Source organism: Mirounga leonina, unplaced genomic scaffold, assembly GCF_011800145.1.
Source record: "Mirounga leonina isolate KUSES-001 unplaced genomic scaffold, KU_Mleo_1.0 Mir_170, whole genome shotgun sequence".
Lineage (NCBI taxonomy): Eukaryota > Metazoa > Chordata > Mammalia > Carnivora > Phocidae > Mirounga > Mirounga leonina.
In genome coordinates, this window is record NW_023270433.1 from 8,180,648 (window position 1) to 8,201,783 (window position 21,136).

The 21,136-nt window shown below is 55.5% G+C and overlaps 1 protein-coding gene across 2 annotated transcripts in view; it reads right to left on the reverse strand.

Moving 5' to 3' along the window:
• The window catches only part of RALGPS1 (Ral GEF with PH domain and SH3 binding motif 1), a 273,380-nt gene that overhangs the window by 20,461 nt on the left and 231,783 nt on the right, over nt 1-21,136 (reverse strand). The window contains exons 13-15 of one of the 2 annotated variants that reach the window (XM_035015774.1): nt 5,977-6,103; nt 4,588-4,745; nt 2,337-2,388 (exon numbers count right to left, since the gene is read on the reverse strand). In XM_035015774.1, coding sequence (XP_034871665.1) covers nt 2,337-2,388; nt 4,588-4,745; nt 5,977-6,103 — 337 coding nt within the window. The remainder of the gene's footprint in view (nt 1-2,336; nt 2,389-4,587; nt 4,746-5,976; nt 6,104-21,136) is intronic. The other variant, XM_035015775.1, reaches the window with a different exon arrangement.

Here is a 21,136-nt window from a genome sequence, read left to right on the forward strand (position 1 = left end):
AGGGGCAGCGTGGGTCCCGGAGTGGACTGGAGGGCTCATCCTAACCCCACGGGCATCTTCCAAAGCAGGTGGTCTCCTGCTCCCCTCATCGGGCTATGATCCCAGAGCTAGGTCCCCAGAGAATGAGAAACAAGATGTTCTCCCTGCAGGCTGCTGGAGGCAGGGCTGGGCATCTGCATGGGTGAGCCAGCTGGGAGACCAGCTCTTGCAGGAGGTCCCACCCAAAAAGCACCTACTACGGACGCTCCAATGAACAGTAAATTGAATGCCAAATTCTAAGTGGAAGAGAGAAAAGAGAAATGCGGTATCTTACAGGGTTCGCTATTGAGTAAGCACAGCACCCTCTATGGGGGCAGGAACCCCCTCACTGTCTTCCTGGTGGCTCTGGTCTGGGTCACGGGTGCTCATCAGGAGCCGTATTTGCTGCCCTCAGTGATTAGCGTGGTGTCTGGCAAGACACAGTGGCGTAATAAACAGCCACTGATTGAATGAATGAGGGAATGAGGGAATGAATGAGCCAGTGGGTAAGTTTAGGTCTGGATCCAGGCACCATGCTTGCAAAAGTTTCCCATTCAGTGTCCCCTCACTGGCCTGTGGCCAGGAGACACTGGCTTGCCTGTAAGCCCCCTTTGTCAGGGCCTCCTGACTGATGCTGACACAAGTCAGACTTTTGCTCATCAGATCTGGAGTCTACCCTAGAGCCTGTCTGGTTCTCATCCTCACTGCTGGGCTGGCCCCAGGGCATAGGCAAGAACAGAGCAAATATCCCTCCAGGGGTCCTGTAGCAGGGACAGAGGGAGCAGGTTCCAAGGGCTCATGGCATTGTTCCTCCCCCTTTCCAGCCCTCCATCTACGCTTCCACAAAGATGGACAGACTGACCAACTGATGCGGGGCCAGTCCCCATAGCTGTCACAGTGGCCCTCTGGACAGGGCCAGGAGCACAAAGAGGTGGGCTCAGCAGTCAGGAGGATGTGGATTTAGGTCAGCTCTGCCCTCCCCGAGGAGTATGAAGCAGGACAAGTCACTTCACCTCTCTGAGCCTTGCTGTCCATAGATGTGAAACGGGACACTCCGAGGAGTCACTGTGTAGCAGTGCTTGAGGATTCAGTGAGGCTAGGACAGTGCCTGGCACACAGGGAATGCTCAACCAAGGTCACTTATGACTTCTCACTTATGTCCCTCTGCCCTGTGAGGACTTGCTGGGTGGGTTCATCTTCTCTCTGGCCATTTTATGATTATGGAGACTGATGAGACAGGAGGCTTTGGCACCAGAGGAGAAGTGAGGAGTGTGGACAGAGAGAGAGAGAGCGTGTGTGTGTGAGCATGAGCGCACGTGCATGAGGTGAGTATATGTGGGAGCTGTGTGTGAATGTATGCATGTGTAGGCACACCCACATCTGTGTGAGTACACGAGTGCACGTACACATGAATGTGTACACACACACACGGCATTTCTTGGGAAACGTGTGCACACGCACATGGCAGATGGTGAGTATAAGTCTGTGTGTGTAGAGCGTACATAACTGTGTGAGTGTGCGTGCACGGGGCCCCTGCACGCTGCTGGAGGGGCTACTCCGAAGGATGGTGCAAATCCGCCTTTCTGCAGCATTCCGTGTCCGTGGATTTCTCCCTGCCTCCCCTCAGACCTCGAGTCGCCATGATGCCCCTTCACCTTTGGGGGCACCATAGCTATGGGAGCTCCCCATTCAGAGTCTGTCTTCCCAGAGCCCATCTGGTGCCTGGCACAAAGAAAGCCTCAGCTCGTGGAGTAGATGCAGTGGATGGATTCCTGAGCAGGAGGCCCCATTCCGGGGGCAGAAGGGCTCACCACAGGGAGCCAAACCCTGGGCTGGGATCCACTTCACTGTCACAGTGCCCAGCAAGGTGGATGGGTGTCAGCCCAATGCCCGAGGCCATGTGGGTGTAACACTCTCAGACCCCACCAGGCGGAGCCACGTGCCCATCTCCACACCAGGCCCATCTCAGGCTTCTGGTTTTGAGAACCCACATTTCAGACCAAATCTGCTCCAAGGTCTCTTCGGCAGCTTGGCCTGAGGATGAGGTGCTGGCCTCAGGCTCCTGGGCTAGCTCTGGGCGGGATGATGAGTGGGGCTGCTCAGAGCATGGGGCTGGGACCCCTGCCCCATGCCCATCCTGCTCGCTCTTCCACCCCCCACTCCGAGTGGGCCCTGCCCCTGGGCCAAGCTGACCTGGGGAGCCACAGCCTCCCCAGGCTGGGCCAGTGCGGGGTGGTGGGGGTGGGGTTGGGGGCTGGTCCCCGCCCGGAGCCCTGAGCGCCGCCCTGGGGGGGAGACTGAGCTGAGGCCACACTCACCTTTCCAGCCCTGAAGACATCTCTTCACTAAACTCTGAGCTCTCACTACTGCCTGGAAAAGGAACACAGATCAATGAGCGTGGCAGCCTCGCAGAAGAGGGGCCAACCCCAGAGGAGTCTGTTCTCCTGGGTCAGCAGGCCCAGGCCCGAGCTCTGCAGAAATGCCAGAGAGACAGCTTTCTGACCCTGCGGGCATCCATGTGACTCGGGGTGTTACTGCTATTTTTGATTGGCTCTCCTGGGAGGTTCAAAAGAACTGTCCCCTCCCACTGTTCCCAGGTAGGTCCTCCACTCCCTTCTCCCTGCTCTCTTCCCACCCACCCACCCCCACGAAGGCTGCAGCTGCCTGCACACTGGCCCACCAGACTCTGCACCCTTGGCCTCTGTCTTGGCCTGGCCTGGCCCTACCACTGCCTCCCTCCTGGCCCAAGTGAAACCTGCGCTAGAACAAGCCTCACCTAGTGAGGACAAGGGCCAAATGAGCACTTCTTCTCCCAAGGGCCAGGACTGTCACAGCAGCTGCCTGGCATGACACAGAAGCCTTGAGGAAGTGGCCCTTCACCTCCCGGCCAGCATATACAAGAGAGCAGCTCCACCTCTCCTGGCTGCCCCTTTGCTCTCCAAGGCCCAGCTCTGGCCACAAGGACACCTGTCACTGCACGCTGCCGAGTTCTCTGCTCTCCCTCAGACCTTGGAGGTGCCTCGCCTCGGCCTCTGCCGGGGCTGCTTGCTGGCACCAACTCTGGGCAGGGGGAGAGGGGGATGGAGGAGGTCTCAGGTCCCTCGGGAGTCACCGGGTGGTGAGGGCTCCGAACAGGGCACATGCACGCAGGGCTTTCAGCTCCATACAGAAAAACGTCTGAGTTTCCCAAGAAGAAGAGCCAAGAACCAAATTGCCTGGTGATCCCCCGTCTGGATACTGGACAGCATTGTGCCTGACTCAGAAAACCGAGTCAAGGCCTGGGCTCAGGCACAGCTCAGAAAGTTTCCCGGATGTAAAACAACTGTCCTGCTGCCCAGCTGGAGGCTCTGGGGCTGCCGTTTCCCAGACTGGTTCCTCGGAACCTCCTCCCCATCCCTACCCCATTCCAGGGCACTCCAAGGAAAAGGGTTCCATGACCAGACAGGGGGAACCTGCAGACTCTACTGCCTTTTTGGAGATCCAGAATGCCCATCGGCATATTCAAGTCTCTGGGAACAGACCCGCTTACCTTTCCCCAACATACCGACCCCGGAATTCTTCTCCCCAACATACTGACACCTATGAACCACGGGCTGCACTGTCTTGAGCTGTCGTAAACCCCTGACTGGGTCCAATGAGGATGACTTCCTCCCAGGCCAGAAGGCAGACACAGACCTTGCTTGTCCCAGCCTTTCTGGGGGTGGGAGACAGCTGCCACCCCGCCCCCCCCCGCCCCGGTGATACTGCCTCAGAGACCGGCCTCATTTCGCAGGGACCACCCTTCCCCTTCCTCCCACTTCCTCCCGGGGCTCATGGGCCCCCCACCCCGCAGACCTCACCAGATCAAACCCCCGGCCTGGCAACTGCCTAAGCCGCCACCAGCCCTGGGAGGGCTCCCTGTTAAGGGAAGCAGACAGACACACGGACACACAGACTACGGAAGCACAGGCACACTGAACGGGCACAGCCAGTGGACAGTGTCCTTGTGTGATGGTAGTAATGACAGGTGACCTGGGCGCTGCAGGGGGACAGGCCTGTGACCAGAGCGCAAGAGTGAACTTGGCTCTGACTCAACCTCTCTCCATCCTGGCCTCAGCGATTCCGTTTCTCTTCCTTCCACGGACATAAGTACCATTTCTGGCTGAAGCTCAGACACGCAATTTTATCCCTGAAGATCAGTTTTTCATCCTCCCTAACTCTGGCTTCTCAGTGTGAAGACAAGTACACAAGAGGGACCTGGTGGCCCGCCCAGCTGCCGTCCCCAGGCAGCTCCCCCTACTTGGCTCTGCACACTGGGGCAGCAACCAGGCTTTGGCAGCGGCCAACCAATGACAGCGGGTCTCAGGTGTGCGTCTGGCGGCTCCTTCCCCCTGCCTGCCGCGCTCGGGGCACCTAGGGAAGCCCTGGAGACCAGGAAGCAGAGGCCCCCCCTGGCTCTGGCGACCCCTGGAGGGAGCCCTTCCTGTGGGGCGTGGGGGCCACCGGGCGCTGCACAGTGACAGAGACAGACACGGAGCACACGCCGGACTGTGGCCCGCCCCCTGTCGTGTGCAGGCCGGAGACGCTTACCTAGGGAGAGTCCATTGGTGACGGCAGAGGAGGAGGTGAGGGCGAGGCCCCTGCGGGGGCTGCGGGACTCTAGGACACTGTCGTCCAGCAGGTGCCTCGCTTTCTCCGATGGGAATGTCGCACTTTTACTCTCAACTACACTCAACTGACACATCATACTGGAAAATGGAAAGGAAGAAAGAAGGCAAAGCTCCTTATCTGTGGAGTAACAGCAAGTACACCTGCCCTGGGATCCTGAGCAGATGGTGCTGCTGAAGGAAAAAGACTTCCACCCAGAACCGTGGTACAAGTCTGGGCTCTGCCCTATCTCATGGCGTGACCTTGGGCAAGTCGCATCCTTTCTCTGAGCCTCAGTTTCTCCATCTGTCAAATAGGGACTAACGATACTTGCCCTGCATCTCTCAGGATGATGACAAGGCTCACATGAGCGGACAGTGCTTGTGAACGATGGAGCCACACAAGGGAAGGGGCAGCACGCCTGGTTCTGGAGTCACACATCTGGTCCAAATCCTTATTCCAACCTTACTCACCACTGCAAAGTACTTCACCCGATCGAACCTGACAGGACTCCTTCTTACAATGTATTGAATACAGCACCTACCTCGGAGGCCTGCAGGGGCTCAGTGACATAACGCTTGACAGGCACGTGGCAGAGTATCTAACCCAGAGCAAGCCCTAAACACTCAGAGAGCAACCCTTTTCCCCTCCAGCCTGTGAGTGACTCCAGGGCCAGCTTGAGCTGGCTGAGGCTTGTGTCTTAGTGGTGGAAGGAAGGAAGGGAGAGAGGGAGAGAGGGTAGAGAAGAACAGGGGGAGGAGGGATCCAACTGTTCAAGAGTCTGCGCCCAACACCCCGGGGACACAGGCATGGCTGGCCCGGCCATGATGCAGTCCACACATGACCCCCAGCTGTCAGTCCCATAAGGCCGGGTGAACCAGTGACAGATTCACTGTTCTGCAGGCTTTCCGAAACAACTGGCAAGCAGAGACTCAGAGCCCCAACACTGGCAGGTGCCTTGAGACACTTGGTGATGTCCTGGATGACAGTCATGGGGTCCAATGGACTCTGGAGCTGTCCATAAGGGAGGCACTAACCGAGCTTGGGTTAACTTTCTGGAACCCCACCACTGCTTGCCTGCACTTCCCCGCATGCTTCCTCCACTGGCTCCTGAACCAGTGACACCTGTCACCAGCACACCTGCTACAGCCGCCCTCCCTCCAACTCCTCCTGAGCCTGTGCCAGCCTGAGGAGGGACACCGAGAGCACTTATCAGAGGGATAAGGGAGCCCCCCAGCGGACAAGCATCCCCAACGGCCCTAGAGCCCATGCCCCACACTCAGCCCAGTCTGGAGCCCACGGTGGGGGGGGGGGCGCTGCTCAGTCACCCACTTGTTTCCCAGGCTGTGGCTCTTCCTGTGTCTCGGGACAGGGGGCGTGGGGAGGCTGCCAGCAACAGATGCATCAGGACAGGTGGGCCGCCGGCTGAACCTCGCAGAACTGGAGCCAGCAGAGGGGCCTGTGAACAGAGCAGAGACAGAGAGAGCAATGGTGGGGGCTGGGCTGGGGAGGCTCAGAGGAGGGGGCCCCAGGTGGGGTAAGGCACCAGGCCCAGCTGTTGTAAGCAGGGCAAGGTTCACAGAAGCCTCGTGGCTTTCTGCTCATGAGACACTGACCCCTCACTGGCAGGATAACTAGCCTCTGAACTGTCAAAATGGCCGGTGTCCTGCTATGCACGGCGCCCCGACCAGGCAGTGCCATTGGCTAATACGGCGAACGTGCGGATGGAGGTGGGGGTGCAGGCGGGGGGGGGCGTGGGGATTGGCAGCCTAGCCTGGTTTCCCCATAGTAACGCTTATCCAGGGCCACCCAGCTGGGTGACAGCATCGAGACGTAACAGTGTGTCTCCTGAGTTCAAGTCCAGCGTCAGGGCCTCGTACCCCTGTAGCCACTTTCTGTTCTCTGCTCACTCAACCAAAGGGGCTGGAGGGCTTCTCAGGGGGAGGCAGTGGATTTACTGAGGTAGGGCATGGCTAGGGAGGCAGGGGCTGAGACCCCAGGCCTATCAGTTACTACCTGGTGACCTTGGACAGGTTACTTAACTTGATCCCTGAGCCTCGGGTTCCTCAACTGAAAAGTGGGAATAATTAGCTGACCTTGCAGGTGGTTGGAGGTCATGAGGTCATGTACATGGAGTTCCACAGACAGCGCTCCTACTTGTGTGATTCTGACAATTATTACCGTGTCCTCCTCAGCCCTAGTCATGGGGTCAACGGGAGGTCATGAGAGTGGGGAGGGGGGGCTGGGGCCACAAACCGCACTGGGTGCCAAATGCAGAGATGGAAGCAGAATCCTTTGTGTGGCGTGGTCCCGACCACTACTGCACCCTTTTATTTCTGTGGCTTGGGAAGGGAGGTCTCGAAAGCAGGGGACCCCGGCTGCTAGTCTAGCCTTAGCTACTGGGACAGATGCTGGAAGTAAGAGACTGTGCTTCTACACAGGAGCTTGGCCGCTCCCAACAACACACAGCAAGTCAATGGGCTGCTGCCTAGCCACGTGGGGGAACTTTCCTGGAGGGCCCGTGAGGTCCACCCAGGGCTTCAGATCCTCCACCAGAAGATGCTATAGATCCACAAGGGACCTCAGGGTTCCCTGTCCTCCAGCATGCCTGGCTTATCTGACTTTCATGTCCTAAATAATGAGCCCTGTGCCCAGCCTGTAGCTGCAGAAAGTCTAGCTCCCTTCTGGCACTCCGGAAGGTTCAGGGGGAAGGGGAACGCACATCGTCCGGGGCGCGGACTTCCCGCTCCCCACTGTTGGCTCGCCTCTGCCTCCCGTCCACATCCGGCAGTGCGCACACCCCACCACCAATCCCTCTGTCCTTAAGCCCCTTCTCCACTTCCATGAGGAAACCGTGGCTGCCGGGTCCAGCCTTGCGACTGCTACCCATGGCCCCATCCACACGCGCCTCCCTGCTGTGCCCGGGGCTTGGGACTTGTCTCCTTCTCAGCTCTACCTGCTCCCTCTGAGAAGTCACGCCTTCACCTCCCCTTCTCTCCCTGGCCCCTTCCCCAGCCTATAAACACACCCTTGTCTGTGAAGCGAGGTCCCTTGGCCCCGTCTTCCTCCTGGCCAGTCGCAGCCCCTCAGAGGGCTGTGCTCCTCTTAGCTCTGCTTCCACCTCCACACCCATCCCCCGAGTCACTGAAATCTGGTTTCCATACCCAGTGACATTTCCACTGACCTCCTCTTTGTGAAACTAAGGAACACCCGTTGTCCCTCTCACCAGAGTCTGTGGCATCTGGTGCTGGTGACCAGTCCTTCTTGAAATGCTGTATGTCCTGGGTGTCCATGATGTCTCGCTCTCCTGCCTCTCCCTGTGCCTCTCTATTACTGTTACTCTGTCTCGTCCACAAGCTCCTTATCCTCCAACAAGCTCCCACACTGGTGTTTTCTACACAGGCTTCCCTCTTTGGCTCCTCATTTTGGTTTGCTTTTAACTCACCAGATATGCTGAGGACTCTGAAATGTATACTTTCCTGAACGTGAAACCAATATATCCGGGACATTTCCATCTGAACTTCTGTAAGGTACCCTAAGTTCAGCTCAGTGAAGGCTGAACCTGAAACCTCCTCCTGTATTTCCAACTCTGGACACTCAGCCACCTGGCCTGGAAGGTGGGGTTGTCTCGGCTTCTCCTGGACTGTGACTTGCCTCTTCTCTTACCTCCTCTTAGCTTGCCATACACAATTGCCAAGGCCCCCAGATTCTGTACATTCCCTTGTACCCATTGCTCATGGCACTGCCTGGTCTGAGTCCCCATACTTGATCTTCTACCTCCAGTCTGAGCCTCTGAAATCCAACCCCCACGCGGCTTCGCAAGTGTCTGAAAAAAATGAGAAGGTGGGGACGCCATTTTCTTGCTTGAAACTGCGACTGGCACAGTGTTCATACACTGCCTGACCTGACTATTTGAGCTGATCTTAAAATCCTAATGGAAGAATGAAGGGACGAAGTAGCCAAAACATTTCTTAAGAATAGTAGAGGCCTCGGGCGCCTGGGTGGCTCAGTTGGTTAAGCGACTGCCTTCGGCTCAGGTCATGGTCCTGGAGTCCCTGGATCGAGTCCCGCATCGGGCTCCCTGCTCGGCAGGGAGACTGCTTCTCCCTCTGACCCTCCCCCCTCTCATGTGCTCTCTCTCATTCTCTCTCTCTCAAATAAATAAATAAAATCTTAAAAAAAAAAAAAATAGTAGAGGCCTCGCCCTACCAGATATCAGAACCAAACACCAAACAATAGTGATTCACATAGTCTGGTCTTGGGGCAGGGATAAAGAAACAGTTCAGTAAATCAGAAGGGAGAGCTCAGATCTGCTTCACTGTGGTGGTGGAATTACACATCAGTGGGGAAGGGAGGGTCTTTTCAGTATATGGCGCTAGAACCATCGGGCTCCATGTGGAGAAAGATGAAATTAGAGTCTCCCCACCATATATTACAGAAGTGGATTCACATCATGAATGTGAAAAGCAAAAATGCGAAACTACTGGGGAAAAAATAAGGCAATCTTTATGATCTTCGAGGAAGAAACGAAAAGCATAAACCCTAAAGGACAAAAAAAAAAAAAATATATAGGGGCGCCTGGCTGGCTCAGTCAGTTCAGCATCTGCCTTTAGCTCAGGTCATGATCTCAGAGACCTTGGATCAACCCCACATTGGGCTCCCTGCTCAGCGGGGAGTCTGCTTCTCCCTCTCCCTCTCCCCCTCCCTCTGCTGGTGCTCTCTCTTTCAAATAAATAAATAAATAAATAAACAAACAAACAAACAAACAAACAAAATCTTTAAAAAAACTGAATACATTTGATTGCATTAAAATGAAACGTTTCTGCACCAAAACAAACAAAAGACAGCAAAAACAATGTTAAAAGGCAAGTTGTAGTCCGGGAGAAGAGATCTGTCACCATATCACCGGCAAAGCGTTTGTGTTGAGATATATAAAGAATTTCAGGGCTCCTGGGTGGCTCAGTTGGTTAAGCGACTGCCTTCGGCTCAGGTCATGATCCCGGAGTCCCGGGATCGAGTCCCACATCGGGCTCCCTGCTCAGCGGGGAGTCTGCTTTTCCCTCTGACCCTCCCCCCTCTCATGCTCTCTGTCTCTCATTCTCTCTCAAATAAATAAATAAAATCTTTAAAAAAAAAAAAAGAATTTCAAATATCAGTAAAGTGAGACAAACCACACAGAGATGATGGGTAAAGGACTCAAATGGGAAATTCACAAGAGAGGAACCCCACATGACCAATCACTACAGGGAAATGTGCTTAATCTCACTGGGGATAACGGGAATGCAAATTATACTTTAGTAAAAGTGAGAAAAAACACTCTTACCTTATTAGATTGTAAAAAATTAATCAGCCTGACAATATCAAGTATTGGCTAGGGTGGGAAAGGACGGGAATGCTGGCTCAGGGCTCAGGGCAGTGTGCAATATTTGGAAAACAAGTAGCAATGGCGAGTAAAGGTGAAGATACCATGCCCCTGCGGGCAGGCGATTCCAATTCTAGGAATCCACCCTCAGGAAACTCCTACAGACATGCACAAGGAGACACGTGTACAAGGATGCTCAGTGTAGCACTGTGTATAACAGCTAAAAAGTGGAAACAATCTACATGCCCCTCAGGAGGGAAATGGATGAATGAGCTGTGGTCTATTTATCCAACAAATCCTACAGAGCAAAAAAACAGTGAAGAAACTGGATTTATAGGTATCAATACAAATTAAATCCTAGAAGCATATGCTGAGTGGAAAGTGTAAGGTGCAAAAGGATGTTTATTTTGAGGCATGATGCCATTTTTGTAAACATTTTAAAACATGCAAAACAAGAGTATATATGTTTGTACATGAGTAGATATGCAGTAAAATATAAAAACCTGCACAGGAATAACATAAAGCGGTCCCAGGAGAGTAGATACCTCTACAGGGAAGAAAGGAAGGATGGTGTAAGAGGGACTTTTGCTCTAGTTAACGTTATTTTACTTAAAAAAATATAAAACAAATATGACAAAATGTTAGTTTGTGTTAAATATGGATGGTGGGTACAATGGGTAGTCTCTACGTGTTCAATATTTCATTATTTAAAATGAGAATACTTCAAAAACACGTGGATGCCTACCATGTGCCAGGGGCTGTGCTGGAATCTTCTGTCTGCCCTCCAGATTTGTCCTGCACCCTTTTCCACCCTGTGCTATGAACTGGGAGCTGCGCTATGGGGCCTAGGTCAGTGGGCTCCCTTCCCTCTGGCTCCTTGTTGGGTCAGGTCTATGGGGAGCCCTAGCCAGAAACTGGGGAGGAAGGAGAGAGTCTGTGGTACCATATCCTCCAGACTTTCCTTCGGGGTCACCCCTGAGAGGCAAGCAGGCTCCCCAAGTCCTCTCTGCTCTGGTTTTTGTAACCTCTGCCTCCCTGCACCCCTGTTCCAGCCCTGGGGTGCTGTGCTGTCCTTGGGGGTCCGTATACCCTGCCCGCGTCTTTATAAAGAGCCCCTCTCTGGAACTCTCCTGCGACCCCCCACTGGGCTGTGCCACCTGCGTTGTGCTGCGACCCTTCAGCGCCTTCACACTTAACCCACACAACACCCCTCTGAGATCCAGGTTATTAGCCTTAATTCACAAATGGGGAGGCAGCAGCTCAAGAGCTTAAGCTTCAAGGTCAGGAGCTGGTTGGCAATGTCATCTAGGCATTGTGAATCCATGGAGTAGACACCTGGGACCACCCACCCAACACCTCCTCCAGGAATCCCCCTTCCCACCCCCGATGGGCTCACAGGGGAGCCAATGCCAGACCAATGTGGCCTTGCTCCTGGCCCCGGATAGGGACAGACACCTTCCCCAGGATTTTCAGATTTGAGCCTAGAACATGTTTGAGGACATGTACTTCCGCTTAGTATCTGTGTGCATCTTCCCAGGAAGGCATCCCACACCGTCATCAGCTCTACTTGTTAACCAGGGGATGTAGCAGAGGCATTGGGAGAGTGTGTGAGAAATGGAGTTTCTCGGACCCATCCTGGAGGTTCTGATTTCATTGGCCTCAAGTGGGTCTGGTCATTGCTTTCCAGGTGATTCTCACACACACCCCAGTGAAGACATTCTGCTCAAAAGTTGGAACAAAAGCAAGCTCTGTCCTGGAGGAAACATCTCATGTGGTTGCTCCAGAGAGGAAAGGGAAGAATGGAAGCCATCCTGCTTTGTTTTTGTTTTGCACATATTGCTCAATAAATGAATCCATGCAGAGGATGGAATTTGCCCTGTTTATCAGTGGCATGGACGCGGGATTACAGTCTGACTCACCCTGGCTCCCACCATGGGTTCAGAAAGTATTTTGTAAAGGTCAGCTTGCGTTGCTCCGCCCTCTGTGGTTTGAACTGGAACTCGACTCCCTGTGTTGTCGTAGTAATAATAATGGTGATAATTATGGCTGAGTGTTCACGGGGGACTGGGGCCCGCGCTCCGGGGCATGCTGCCCTCCATGTGGGGGGTTCTCCTAGCAGCCCTGGTTCATAGGTGGGAAAGCCAGGGCTTACGCAGCTGCCACGTGCCGGACTTCAACCCAGGGGTACACCGCTATCCCGGTGGTGGCGGGGCAGGGGGGCGTCTGGCAGTTCAAAGGTCGGGCATTAGTGAAAACCCGAGGCAGAAGAGACAGTGTCACACGTGAGGTGATCTGACAGAAGCAGGTGGTACTTCGTCTAGGAACCGTGTGTTGCATAAGGTCCAACTGCTACTTTTGCAGGTGAAGGTGGAGAGGACAAACATCTATTATGCACCAGCTGCATGCCAGGCTTGTCCCAACACTTGAACATCCTATTTCACTGACTCGCAGGCAGTTGGTAATTTTATAGTCGCCATTTTAAAGGGACATTTGAGGTACATCAGGTCACGCGCTGGAGGGGTGCTGGCTTCGTTCTCTCAGCTGGCCGTGCATGCTGTGCTGTGCCTAGAGAGCTGGACTCTCCAAGCTCTCTGATAACCTCCATGGCTGTCCCGCTCACTCCTGCTCACTCCATTTCTCACCTGTCTCCAGGTGCTTCCCGAATCCTGGCGCTGATCCGCATGTTCCGGCTCTCCTATGCCTCTGGATGCGCCCTTGGTTTCTTCCGCTCGGCTCCTGATTCTCCCTCCAGGACAAGGCCCAGATCCGCCTCCCTCTTCTTGCTGCTTTGCATGGCCTTGGGAGGCCTGCCTGGCCTCAGATGGCCCTCAGCCCGGCTGAGCGGAAGGGTGGGAGGCCCAAGGAGAAGAGGCTGTGATCTGCCTGGGTCCATTGTCCAAGCTGATGCTGCTGTGGGTGCCCCGGGTCTCGGCCACTCCCACCCCCTGCATTGTTGACCAATAGCCTGGTCTGACGCTGAAGCAGAAGAATTTCCATTCAGTTGGGACTTCGGGACCGGGGTGGCTTCTCTGCCAGTAAGTGACGCTCTCTGCTACTGAAAGGCCTCATGTTCCTGCCCCACTAAGCCTGGGGTGGCCACCACGTCACATCACCAGGGACACGTGTCTTCTGGGGCCGTTTCTCAGCTGGGAGCTGGCAAGTTTGTTTCTCCATGTCCCCTGGGGCAAGGGCAGGGGCAGGGGCAGTGATAATGAGCCGGGGTTCTGGCCCCTTGCTTTGCAGAGTGTGGTCCCCGCTGCCCGGCCCGATATGGCACGAACAGCTGGAAAAACTGACCATGTGGCTTGACTATCTCAGAGGATTGCTCTATTTTTCCTCAGCATAATTTTTCCATGAATAATCTTTAAAGCTCTTTAAGTGGCTGTTTCTTTAGCAGTTTTATTGGAACATATGAGAACTGACAGTCTCTGTGGGGAACGAGATATCATGTTGAAAAAAAAAATCTGGTTTTCATTACATTTCTCTCAAGAAACCAACAGGCTGCCCAACAGACCACTCATTGATTGGAAGAGAAAAGAGCACAGGGCCTTCGAATAATAGCTTTGCAGTGGGTGGGAGTCAGGATGATGAATGGTCCTAAGAACTCAGGGTCCAGAGGCAGACAGATGTGGGGGCTCTGGTGTTATCTACCACTTGCAGGCTGAGTGACCTTGGGAAAGTCACCTGGCACCTCTGAGCCTCACTCTACATCTGCAAAACAGGAACAGTGGCCTGACCCGGCAGCCTCCTTGTGAGGAGGAAATGATACAGCATCCCTCCCTCCTTCCTGAAGCAAATGTTTCCTGACCCTGAGCCAGCCCTGAGCCAGGTGCTGGTCAGCCACACTGGATTAGAGAGCTGATGTTTTGCTTTCATGGGGTTTACAGTCAGGTGGGGGCCAAAGACAACTATGCAGATAATTACACCGGGGAGGGACCCATGCTTTGATAGGAGGAAAGAAATAATAGATATGATAATAGCAATAACTACACCAATAGTATGATTACCACGCCAATAATGATGGTGGTGATGGTTAACAGCTGATCTACTTTGCACATCTACAGGTGCCACAACCCGTGCTAAAGCCTTTACACAGGTGCAAGAACACTGCCTCCCAGGCATGGTTGTTATCGCGACGCTACAGTGTGGGACCTGAGGACAGAAGGGTTAAGGAGCTTGCCTGGGCAAGCAGCTGGTGAGCCACGGAGCCAGGAGCTGTGCATCTGAGAACACGGGAAGGTCAGAGAGGAGCTGGAGGGTCTGACATCCAGGCTGGCCCATGAGTTCCAGCCGATGCAGTGGCGTATGCAGAAGGAGCAGCAAGGGCAAAGACCTCAAGATGACGGACAACGGAAGCTACTAGAGAAAATGCAGGGAGCCAGCCTGGCAGAAGAGCTGAGGGCGGGCACTGTGCGTGCGGTGGGGGGGCAGCCAGAGCTGCAGCGTCATGTGAGGGGCCTGGAGGTTAATGAGGGGAAGGTGTAGAGATTTTTAGGAGGAGTGGTGATGTGCTCAGATTCATTCCCTTAAAAGCTCACTCTAGCTAAAAAAGCATGTGGATGGGGCCAAAATGACAGGCCGTGAAGGAGAAACGAGGACGAGAGGTGTGTAGGAGGTGGACCAGCAGGGGTATGGTGGGAGGGGCACTCAGGGCAGCCTCGGTGGAGGCTGGTGCCGTTCACTTAGGAAGCAGGCTTGGGGGGCTGATGAGAAGTTCAGATTGGGACTGATGTCTGGAGGCCACTGGGTGCGGTGTTCAGGAGACAGATGGCACCGGGGACAGATGCATCCAGACAGGGGGGTGTGGAGCCCCAGGAGTGGGCAAAATTATCCAGAGTTGTAAACTCAGTGAGAAGAGGGAAGGTCTGGGACAGAACCAGCGTTTGCGGGATGAGAAGAAAACAGGCTAAAAAGGAACTTGTGTAGAACCAGGGTCAACAGAACAAATATTTGAGAAAAGTGTCATTTTAAATTCATGAATCCTTGGGCTTCACTTGTAATTCTAGTGGAAGGCGTCAGAAGCGATGCACTGTTTTCCTGCCCAGCAGCCCCGTCCTCAGCTGTCACTTCTTCTTTTTTTTTTTATTTTAAAGATTTTATTTATTTATTTGAGACAGAGAGAGTAAGAGAGAGAGAGCACATGAGAGGGGGGAGGGTCAGAGGGAGAAGCAGTCTCTCTGCCGAGCAGGGAGCCCGATGCGGGACTCGATCCAGGGACTCCAGGATCATGACCTGAGCCGAAAGCAGTCGCTTAACCAACTGAGCCACCCAGGCACCCTCAGCTGTCACTTCTTACCCCTCAGAGGCACCTTGTGCAGGCAGCACCCACCTTTGGGGCTGGAACACACTCTCCTTCCCTTGGGTGCAGGTGTCTAGGGAGAGCAACCTGGAGGGGCTTAGCCTGCCACCTGAGTCGGCTGGCCCACGCCAGGAGCAGCGTCCTCCTCTGCCCACCCATGTGGACCAGCAGACAAGCCTGAAACACCCCAGAAAAGACCTTCTGCTCAGCCAGATGTTTCTCTCAGGAGAAGGGAGAAATGGCACAAGAACTGTTGACCTGCCCCCTTCGCCAGGGGTTCAATTTGCGACAGGAGGGCTTCCACTGAGATGCAGGCCCTCAGAGAGGGTGGTGACCCCCATCCTTGGGGCCAGGCGCTCCAGTCCCTCGTTCTCCAGTGGCCTGTACTTGCCTTCACGGCGCCCATCCACTTGTAACAAAGGAATGAGATGGGATTTCCTGTTGACCAGAGTCTCCCATCAGCACAAGCTCAGGGAGGCGGGGGCCGTCCGGGCCAGGTGTGGGGTTCTGGCTACAGAGGGGCGGGCTCTGCAGAGGAGGACGGGGAGCCTCGTTCCCACGGGGCTTCCAGCAGCATCCCCGTCCCTGCCCTGGGTCTGCACTGTCCGACTGAAGCAGTCTGGCAGCCGGCAGCCGCTCACGGGCTACTTTCCAAATCTTGCACACTGGAAGTTAATGGGAGGCAGCTGTGGCAGAGGGGACTTGGAGTCACAAGACTCGAGTTCCAGTCCAGCCTCTGCCTGGGCTGCCGGGAGCTCGGCATCCAGGCTCCTGGGCCTCCCGAGCCTGTCTGTGTTGGAGAAGGGGCGTGACCGTGGCTGGAGCTGAGGCTCCTGACAGCGTCATCGGAGCACGTGGTGCACGTGGTGCACGTGGCGCATGGGTGAAGGGGGTTCCTGGCTTCCTGACTGTGTGTGCTGCCCTCCCCGGGGCTGCCCTCTGGCCCTCGGGGACATGGGGCCCTGTGCACAGAAAGCCCTCTCAGGCCAGGTTTCACGGATGAGCCTGGTCAGTGTTACAATCACACACATTCTTTGTTTCTCATACACGCAGCTCTCACGGGTCCTCACCGTGAGCCAAGATCTGGCTCACACATCATTCAGAATGCCCCGGGTCATTTCTTTCCGAAAAATGGCATCCGATCCCCCCTTCAACAGTGGTGAGGCCCAGATGCTTTCTCCCTGGAGTCAGAGCAAGCAAGGCCGGGGAAGCCACTGGTGCCATGTGTGGAGCTGGGCCACAACGGGGCAGCAGAGTAGGACGGAAGTGGGCTGGCATCTCTGTTCCTCTGCTTGACCTTGACTAAGATGAGAGACGAGGAACAGAGCAGATGTGAACTTCCAGAGTGGAGAGGCAGACACTGGCTTCTCGGCTCTCAAGCGCCTCCCCTGAGCCCCTTAATCCACCCTGAGAATCTAGAAGTGCTAACGGGGGAGACTATGGAAAGGGGACCCCCCACCCCTGCCCATGGGGTGCTCTCTTTTTCTGCTCACTACTCTCCAGTGGAGGGGGAAGTCTCCACAGACCACTTGGGGAGCTTGAAATATGTCCCCAGCAGTTGGGAGACCCAGGGGACTCCTAGTGCCTTACTCAGGCATGGGAGCCCACACGGCCCCAGCCAGAGGACAGCGGTGGCCACACCAGGGCTAGCTGCATTTGCAGGCCTGTCAGGACAAGGCTGGGTGTGGCCTCCCACCGACCACACTGGCCCCCTGTGAGGACAGCCGGCATGGAATTAAGGGCTGGCAGGGACCCAAGCAGCAAGGAGCTGGCAGGGGCACGGACTCTGTGAAGGAGCTGTAGTAGTCCCAGAATGGATTAGCACATGTCCCAGCCAAGGGACCTGGGGACCTCTGAAAAACCCAAGAAACCCATGTGAAGAAGCATCAGTACACCAATTGTCACCTGGAGGGTTCCAAGACAGCAGCGCCCACTGTTAAGACTGTGTCCTTCGCCCCAGGCCCCAAGGTTAGCAAGCCAACAGAGACAGAGGATGTCCCGGCGGGGAGAAGGGCCAAGCACCCCCAACCCTGACCATGAGAGATCAGGCCCCAGCTAGGGGGAGTGAAGAAGATTTAATGCCAAATCAGGTTTGGAGTTGTGATTCTTACACAGAACCGGCCTTCTAAGAACTAAGCAGGGACAGTATGTGACTCAAAAGTGTCTCTAGGAAAGGCCTGGATGTGCCAAGGTTGTCATCCAAGGCAGTGATGACTGCATAGACACTGTACTTTCTATTACTGTACTGCATAGACACGAAGGGCAATGGGGGCAGAGCCCCGGCTGCTCTGGGACCCTCAAGTGCATCCCTCTTGTTCCACGCATGGGATACAGGTGACCAGTCCAGACCCCTGAGCTTAGCAGCTGGCTCTGCTCCTTCTTCCATACGAGAGATGAGGGGGTGAATGCCCCAGTACCTCCCCCTACAGAACGAGGCTATCGGCCCTCACCTCACAGGGTAGGGGTGAGGGTCCTGAGTGAACACACAGGAAGCGCTTACAACAGTGCCTGGCAGCAAGTACCAGCTCAATGCATGCCAGTTCCCGCCACTACCACCATCACGACTGTCACCACCACCACCATCATCATTTCTGAGCCTCTGTTTCCCTACCACGAACCAGCTGGTGTGGTGGTCTCAACACATGTCCACAAATTCTCAACACTGCCCCCGTCGAGTGGTCAGGTCTGCGTCCCCTCTCCTTGGACCTGGCCGAGCCTGTGTGACTGCCTTGACCAACAGAGCGTGGCAAAAGCAAGGCCACGTGACTTCTGAGGGGGGTCACGCCGATGCCGTGACGCAGCTTCCACCCTGCTCTTGGGACATTCGCTCTGGGGGAGCACTGCCAGGTAGGCGCTGATGACTCTGAGGCTGCCATATAGTAAGGATGCCCAGCCCACGTGGGAGGCCACACGTACATATGTGTTCGGCCCCAGCTGTGGCCCCGTCAACAGCCAGCAGCACGTGCGTCCAGATGATTCCAGCCCCTAGCCACTGAGTCCCTCTCAGCCTTCAAGTCCTTCCGGCCGAGGCCCCAGATATGGTGAAGCAGAGACAAGCCATCCTGACTGTGTCCTGTCTTATTTCCTGACCCACAGAGCCCATACCTGTAACAAAATGGTGGTTCTGTGCCACTAGGTTCTGGGGTGGCCGGTTATCAGTGGTGGTCCCCGGCACAGCTGGTGAGTGGTGAGTCAGACTTGAGGGGAGGGCCCTCCGGTGCCCGGTCTCCTGCTCTGTCAGCTGTGTGGTGCTGTCCCTCCATTAGGACAGCATCGGAACCTGCCCCGTGCAGGCCATGAGCCAGGGATCCTGAGTGGCAGGCATGTGCCAGGCGCTGTGCTGAGGGCTTTCCTGGCACAGCCTCAGTCCTGGGAAGTAAGCCTACATGAAGTATTTATTCCTACGGCCATGTCACCGATGAGAAAACCAATGCTCGGAGGGAGTAAGCCGATGGCCCAAGGTCCCAGAGCTGAGAAGGGCTGGAGCCACGCCATGAACTCAGGTCTGCCCGACTCCAAAGCAGGGCTTTTCCCCAGAAGGCAGTAGGACAAGGAAGACATAGAGGTATGTGGGGAGCAGGTCTAAAGGTACGAGTACAGAAACCTGAGGCCCGTGCTGAGATTTTCCATGGCCTTGCTTTGCTGCCAAGGACTCTTGAGAGAAAACCTGTCAGTTGGTTCAGCCACAAGGAGGCGGGGCTAACAGAATCTGGAAATGTCTTCATCGGTTCCAAGGCACACACAAACATTACTTGCCCCCTCTGGGGGTCAACGTTCTTTATGATTTTTGCTCTCCAGGAAAATATTAGTTCATTTATATAAACGAAACATTACATCCAGGGGGGATGGGGATTGAAAACGTGGCATTCCTGACCCTCTCTCCTCCACAGCCCAGAAACTGAGAAGGTTTCTCCATTTCCGTTCTCACAGTCTATTTGTTGGTGCGGAGCTGCCGGCACGGCCACTCCCCAGGGTGGAGAACGGGCGGCTCTCTGTGGGGCGCAGGGGCCATCACAGACACGAAGGGCACAGCCTCAGCCCGGACCACATTGACATTAACCAAGCCCTCTGAGAGACCCAAGTCCCGGCTCCTCCCAGTGCTGGGTCAGCAGGTCTCAGTGCCTGAGGCAGGCGAGCTGGTGAGAGAAGCGGGCACAGCCACACGGAAGGGTCAGGGAGCCCACCAACTATCTTGGTCTTGCTCACGCTGGCCTCCTCTGGCTCCTTCCAGTGCCATGCCTCCTTGCGCCCTCATGGCTTTTGCTGCCTGTCTCCCTGCTAAAGCCCGAGCTCCATGCGGGCAGGTCTTTGCCTCGTTCCACTGGGAACCTGGCTCATTGCAAGGGCCTGTCACAGCAGGCCCTTGGCCTGGATATCCTGAGTGCACGAACCAATGAAGGCATCTCTGGTCCTCTCGTTGGCAGGTGTGGGGGCGGGTGCCTGACTGCTGGAAAGGGAACCCAGAGCTGGAACTTAAACCCCCATCCTGAGGAGCTGAGGGAGGCTGCGTTCCTCCCATTCCTGGGACTGCAAGAGGCACATTCCTGTCCCTGGGCCTGACCGGGCTCCTGCCACGCAGCCTGGTCTGATTGCCAGATGGGGGAAGGCCTCCTGGGAACTGCCCCTCTGGTCCCACCCTCCGCAGGACCCCTCGGCTGGCCCAGGCTGCAGCGGTACCCGCTTCTTTGTCCTCGGAGAGGCTTCGAGGCTGCGGGTGGGAAGCCAGGACCACTGAGCACATCGGAAGCCTTCCAGACGCTCCCGGGCCCTCTGGTGATCAATGAAAACCTTAACATCCTGCTTCCAGGGCGGGAGCCAGGGCTTTGGCAAACTGGCGGAAAACACTCCTGTGAGCCGGGCTCGCAGCACTGTGTGAAAGTGCAGCATCAGCACTTCCCCGGAAGGGAGTGTGGAGTCAGCAGTCGGCAGCCCCAGAGCCGCCTCCCAGAGCCCAGCGCCTGCGGGGTCCGGCCAGGAGCTCAGAGACCGGGCAGCAGAGGCCAGGCTGGAGAGGCGAGGACAGGCGAGCGCGGCTATTTCCCCAGGGACCCTGAGTGCCAGGCTCCGGGGATGCCAGGCAGGGTCCTTACATTGGGGGGAAGGCAGACGTGGGACAGATATGCACAGATAATGCTTTAATCCCCACAGGGGGAAGGGCTGTGGAGAAGTACAGACCAGCTCGGCAAGAGTGCAGAACACTGCGTTGGCAAAGTTTCTGTAAAAAGCGAGACGGTGAATATTTTAGGCTTTGGAGGCCACAGGGTCTTTGTCCCAGCCACTCAACTCTGCCACTGTCACGGAAAGCAAACAGACAATATGTCAACGGACGGGTGTGGTCCAATATAAAAACAGGGGTGGGCTGGATTTGGGCCATAGTGTGCCAACCCTGGTGTAACAGGGGCCTGACCAGGAGGGCGGGGGTGCGGTGGGAGGAAAGCACACCCGAGGCGGCGGCATTTCGTGCAAAGCCCAAAGCTGATTCAGTGACAGAGGCACAGTCATAATACCGACGACAATCACATCATCCTAGTAAAGCTACACTGTGTGTCAGGCACTGGACGGTTTCACACCCATGGTCTCAGTAAGTTCCCACAACAGCCATGGGAGGGAGGCATTATGGCTTTTACAGATGGAGACACAGAGGCTTGGCAGGTATGCCAACTGTTCTGTTTGCTCCCTCAGAAGCCGAGTCCTCCTCAGCTCAGCAATCACTGGAGTTGGGGACACCTTTTCTTTGCCAGGTCCCTCAGCCTAGAGGTGCTGGTGCCTCACTGTTCTTTACATAATTCCCATTTCAGCATCATTAAAGTCTCTTCGTATGAGCCGGGGTG